General features: G+C 35.8%; 1 protein-coding gene across 1 annotated transcript in view; it reads right to left on the bottom strand.

Annotated features, from left to right (window-relative positions):
* Positions 1–3,147: 3,147 nt before the first annotated feature.
* The window catches only part of si:ch1073-416d2.4 (coiled-coil domain-containing protein 42 homolog), a 33,959-nt gene continuing 30,710 nt past the window's right edge, over positions 3,148–6,396 (bottom strand). The window contains exon 9 of the mRNA XM_052017080.1: positions 3,148–6,059. Within this exon, the coding sequence (XP_051873040.1) occupies positions 5,856–6,059 (204 nt within the window). The 3' untranslated portion in view covers positions 3,148–5,855. The remainder of the gene's footprint in view (positions 6,060–6,396) is intronic.

Below are 6,396 nucleotides of genomic sequence, written 5' to 3'. Positions count from 1 at the left end.
AACACTACCTCATTATTCCTTATTTTTGCACTATTTATTTATTTCTTTTATTTATGGATTTTTATGTCTTTGCAATGTGGTGCTGCTGCAAAACAACAAATGTCACGTCATACATGAGTAATAATAAATCTGATTCTGATTCTGAGTCATTGCACCATTGCCTTCTGTGAATGCACACAAAAGTACTTAATTGACTGCTTTGGGGTGTTCTGAAAGTGACATGAAAGATCCTATATAAATACAAGCCTTTTATTTTCTTTGACAAGTAAAAGCAGACTTATATTACCACATTGCTTCAGAGATCACTACCATCAAATGAAAATAATTAAACATCAAGCTATTTGAAATTTTTACATTATAATGACAATGGAAATAATAAACTGTTGAAATCATGCAAGTTAACATAAGAACATAAGAAATAGGAGTAGGAGTTGGCCATCTGGCCAATTGTACCTGCTCCGCCACTTAATAAGATCATGGCTGATCTGGCTGTGGACTCAGGTCCACTGACCTGCCTTTTCCCCATAACCCTTAATTCCTCTACTATGCAAAAATCCATCCAGTTGTATCTTAAATATATTTAATGAGGTAGCCTCCACTGCTTCCCTGGGCAGAGAATTCCACAGACTCACTACTCTCTGGAAAAAGCAGTTTCTCTTCAGCTCTGTCCTAAATCTATTCCCCTGAATCTTGAGGCTATGTCCCCTAGTTCTAGTCTCACCTACCAGTGGAAACAACATTCCTGCCTCTATCTTATCTATCCCTTTCATAAATTTATATGTTTCTATAAGATCCCTTCTCATTCTTCTGAATTCCAGCGAGTATAGTCCCAGGCGACTCAATGTCTCCTCATAGGTTAACCCCCTCATCTCCAAAATCAACCTGGTGAACCTCCTCTGCACCACCTCCAAAGCCAGCATATCTTTTCTCAAGTAAGGAGACCAGAACTGCACGCAGTACTCCAGGTGCAGCCTCACCAGTACCCCGTACAGTTGCAGCAAAACCTCCCTGCTCTTAAATACGATCCCTCTAACAATGAAGGCCAGCCTTCCATTTGCCGCCTTGATAACCTGTTGCACCTGCAAACCAATGTTTTGCAATTCATGCACAAGCACTCCCAAGTCCCTCTGCACAACAGCATGCTGCAATCTTTCACCATTTAAATAATAATCTGATCTTCTATTTTTCCTTCCAAAGTGGATGACCTCATATTTACCAACATTGTACTCCATCTGCCAGACCTTGCCTACTGACTTAATAATCTATATCTCTCTGCAGACTCTCTGCATCCTCTGCACAATTTGTTTTTCCACTCAATTTAGTGTCATTAACATAGCAATGTTAGTAATGTTTTGGCAACCTTTTCATTTAATAGCTATTGCAGGAATTTCATATAAATGGGTAAGTGTTCTGAAGGGGCTTTGACCTGAAATGTGAGCTGTTTCTCTCTCCACAGGTGCTGCCTGACTTGCTGAATGCTTCTGGGTTTTTTTTGTTTTTTTTCTGCTTGAGATTTCCAGCATCTGTAAGTATTTGCTTCAAATAAAATTGTCACTTTCCCTTCTTAGTGAAACCTCGTGCCTTTTTAATACATTATAATAATTCTACTAATATTAGGAGATAATAGGTCAAAAGAAAGGAAGAAGCTGTGAAGTGAATTGGAAAACTATGGCTAGGAAAGTTCTTTTGTAGAGAGCCTCTGTGTCCTCAAGCTTCTGGTTGTGTATGGAGACTGATGGAGAAGAGAACAGTTCATTATAGTCATTAACTAAACCTAATATGAAGCATCTTTAATTGATCTAAAATAATATTTTAGTTAATTAACCAAAACACGGCTTTAAAAAAGATCTGTATGGATCAGAATTGCATATGTATTTTTAATCTAAGAAGCAGCAACCCAGTCTTAAAAAGTGAATTTTCTGAAGAGATAGTCCACTTGTAGACATTGTTAACCTAGTATTATTTCAGTTGCAGAACTAAAAGGAATGATGAAGTATGTGCTTATGTTTTATGCTTAAAACTCAGTGGTGCTGAAAAAGTTAGCAACTGATATATAGAGGAACTTCGTCAGACATGGGTCTACTCTTAGGAGATCAGCACATTATAGTTATTAATTTATATTTCTGACAGAAATATGTGTGCAAACCATTCCAAAAGTTAAAAGCCTCAATAATACTTGTAAACTTTAACATATTGTAGAAAGCTGTTTAATTGTGCATACCTATTGGATATACTTTACTGAGAAACATATATATAATCAACAGATCAAGAATGGAATGAATATCTTTGATTGTAATTCAACAGATTGCCTGAAGTGTGACCCATTGAGATTTTATTTATCAGGTACATGAATAATACCCTTGACATTGTGGTTACAGTGAACTTTGAAAAACTAACTACCACCAACTCAAATGAATGTTTTATAGTTTTATCAAGAATTTTACCTATTGTTCCATTATGCATATTGTAAGGGATTATTCTGGAGTTATAAAAGTATGGATAGCAGATATTAATTAAAATGAGAACCAATCTTCAGGAAATAAAACCTGTTCACAATTTAACTTCAACTGATACGTTAAGGCTATTGAAACCAATCATTAGGTGTGGGACATTTTGATAGTGTACCATTGAAATTACGCAGGGGAAGACAATGGATGAATGTTCATTTCAATTGGTGGTCATTGGAAACTTCAGGATGAGATCAGGGAAGGCATTAAGTGGCCATCTCCAGTATTACCACGTCATTAAAGGCATATCCCTGCCACTTAATGCACAGTTCAGGGCAGGTCTATTTTGTCACTTAATATTCTGGGTAGTTGCATATTCAGGGAGCCATCCCCCATAACTGTAACAAAAGAGGTATATTTTGGGTGTCTGAAATTTATGCTCAGAAGCTTTGGGACCAGCCACCAGTATTGAGTATAAAGCGAGGTTCTGTTAGTTGGGATGTGCTACCATTGTAAATATGTAATTCCCCAAAGTTACCCAGTCTACATTCAAAATGTTAAAGTAGGTAATTATAGCCATTGAAATTGCAGTTAATCATTTATTGGTGTCTTTGTGTTTAAAAACATTGTATTGGGAGATGATTCTAGAATCTCTCCAGAAGATCTGCTGTGTTAAACAAAGACTTTTAAATCTCCCAGTTACAGCTTCAGTCACAACACATATCATAACTACAATTCCAGAGATACCATGCTATATTCCACAGGTAATGCACTGAAAGTCCTTCACTCACCAGCAGCCACTTTACTTCATGACAATCCATTTTTTCAATGGTAAAAGTTTTATTTATTAGTTTGAACATTACTAAGATCTTAAGAAAGGAAGAAGAAGCTTCCAACAATCTTTTCATTTGCCAAATGACTCAGAGAATCTTTGAAATTCTTTGATATGACACATGGGTTAATATGACAATGAGGCAAGGTAATGCGATTGTGCATTACCTTATTGAAAAGGAAGGAAATGGATTCTGAAGATTAATTGATTATCTGATATAGGCTTTTCAAGTAAGGATGAAAGCCATATTTATATTAACGTCATTCAACACACCTTAACAAGACCAGGGTACATTTCATCTATTATTTTAACTCAACTGCACTCATATTTTCTTTCCTTAATCTTTCTTAGCAATGTCAAGTACATTTTATATCTTGGGGCTACTGAATCCAAGAACAAAGCCTCTACACGTATAAAGATTAAGGTTGTAATATGAGTGTTCATTTTGGCTTACTAGTTTGTGTTTTGTACATGATTCTATATATGGGTTTATAATTTTTACATGAAAAAAAAACTCATGAAACTGATTGCTTTTGACTGTTACTCACATATACTATGAAACGACCTGAACTCCAATTATAATGTGACACCTTTCTATTTATCAATATTAACATCAGGGCAAGTGGCAAGTTACCCATTACTAGCAATGCTAAATTCACTGTTAATCAGCCTTAGACATGTCCTGAATTTAAAAGGTGTCAAAATGTCCAGAGCAAGGGTTCAAAGCTCTTATTGGTAATCACTTTTTTGAGGTTCTGCTGCAGAAGGTCAGATGAAGATAAGTCGTCCTTCTTGGAGTGCTTCCAATCAAACAAATTACCTAGAAGTTTGTAGCTTGGATGTAAGCAGCAAAAGGAAGGAAATACTTCCACATATACTAAACCTGGCTGTCAAGATAAAAGGTGCATAAGCAGAAGCAGGGGTTGGCTCTTCAAGCTACTCTGCCATTCAATATAATCATGTTTGATCCTGTGCATCAGACCTGCTTACCACCTCCTCAACACACCATTCTCTAGATCATATCCAAGGACATTCAAAATGGATCATAAGTATGGGCTCAGGTAAATGTCCTTGGACTCCTAACTACAACTATAAGCTTGCAGTAGGGCAACTATAATTGCAAAATGTGCCACATCAAATGTCAATGAAAGTAGTATGTGTGATTGTCAAAAAATGGAATATTTTTGAGTAATAAAGCCAATTTTATCACATTAAATAGGATGAAGAAATGAATTAAGCCTGAATCAAGTCCTCCGCAAAACTGCTTCCATTTTGTAATGGTGGGTGTTATGAAAAGAAAATAATTGCTAACTTTAATTCAACCCACCAAATAAGCTACCCCACTGAGCTCTCCTAGATGGTTTCCTTGTTAATATGGGATTGTCTAGATATGTTTTCTTTTTTTGACCCTGCTGAAACACCATTAATGCTTTCTCACCAGGAACAGCAGGCAACCTCCACATAACAGAAAGTGACCATGGTAAAATGTGGTCATTCTTGTGATTGTGTTACCTCATGTTTTGTATCAATCCATGTGGGGACCCTCCCCAGGTTTTGCAGTAGTGGGATCCAAAGCCAGAGCCGCAAAAGTGAAAAGTATCTTACAATTCGGTTGCATCTTCTTCTCAGCACTGAAAATTAAAGGCCTGAGTAACAGATATAAACTTCTGACAGTTTAAGACAATCTTTCATTATGTTTGCTTCCTTTGTCTTACAATTATGTTACTCATTTCTTTCTTCTCCTCAGAAGTTATATTTTCAGACATTGCTTGCAAATGCTTCTAGGAGAATGAGTAAACAAAAGCCTGTTCCTTACTAATGTTGTGCATATGACAATAAACTCAACTCTGACTTTGACTTCTTGACTTTGTCTTTACCTGGGACCCCCTTCGTCTTCATCTAAACAAAAGCTAATTCCTTCTAATTGTTTACTGTATATTAGGAAGAAATGTTATTACTAAAAAAACAAAGACTTCAATTAGCAGTTACTTAACATTATAGTTAGAAAGTAACATGGCTTTGTACCTTCTAAAGAGATGCGTAATGAAGGCATAGAGCCAGTAGTTCAACCTGCAACTGACTGCACTTTCTACATTGATTTTACAGTGAAGTTTTATTATTCACATTTCAGCAAGGTAGAGAAAGAGAAAAAAGTGGTATTGCATGTCTCATTACACTAGTTAACATATCTTTGCCATTCAATTGTTTTTTTTCAAATATATGCAACTGTGATACAAATAAGCTAACACATACACAAAATTAGATGTTATTGTCCATTATGTTCCACTCATAAACATGTCAACTATCAACTATGTGGTATTCAAAGAGCTATTATTGAAAACTTGTTGCTGGAACTCTGGTGCAAATTTTTGAGATGCCTTTTGTGAGCAAGAAAGTTTTTATTGTACCAGTCAGCATTACTTCATTCTTGAATGCTGTCACATAAAGTACCTACACTGCATCTCTTCCCATTGTCAATCACTTCTCCCTTATCATTAACAGGCATATCAATAGTCTCTGGAGATCAATGGTAAATATCAGATTCTCTTTTGAAACAAGGATGTTTAGACTGCTCATCAAGCATTGGAATTCATTGGCCTTTTTTTATTCTTTTGGTGGGCTACCATTTTATTGGAAGTTACAAGTGATGTATTGGTCTGTTGTTTTGTTTTGTTAGTTATTCCTGGTTTATTCGGAATTTGGTCTGAGGTGCCAGTGGATGTTGTCGAATCCCAGTGTGCTGCCATTTGGGTAATCATTTTCTTTTCCATGATGAATTCCTGTTAATAACAGCAGAAGAAATTAGCTCTAAAATATTATAGTAAGTATACCTCTGAACATTTCTATAGAGTTCATTATTTCAGATTATTGCAAGACTTTCTTTAACAAAATTCAATGACATATACACAAATATCTTTTGGTAGTTTCTGTAAGGAACTTACAGACCCTGAGCTCCAATGCTTTATTTTGAATGTGTTTAGTTATTTAGATTGAGTACCAAATGTGACTATTTATATCTTCTACTCAGGAAAACCTAGGTTCAAATTGCTTGTAGGCAAACCACTGTTATGTTCAATTATAGATGGTAACTGATTTAAAGATAAGACCCTTCCCAGC

This window comes from Pristis pectinata, chromosome 1, assembly GCF_009764475.1.
Source record: "Pristis pectinata isolate sPriPec2 chromosome 1, sPriPec2.1.pri, whole genome shotgun sequence".
Classification (NCBI taxonomy): domain Eukaryota; kingdom Metazoa; phylum Chordata; class Chondrichthyes; order Rhinopristiformes; family Pristidae; genus Pristis; species Pristis pectinata.
Note: the sequence above shows the minus strand (reverse complement) of the source record. Positions and strands in the feature narration are given on the sequence as shown.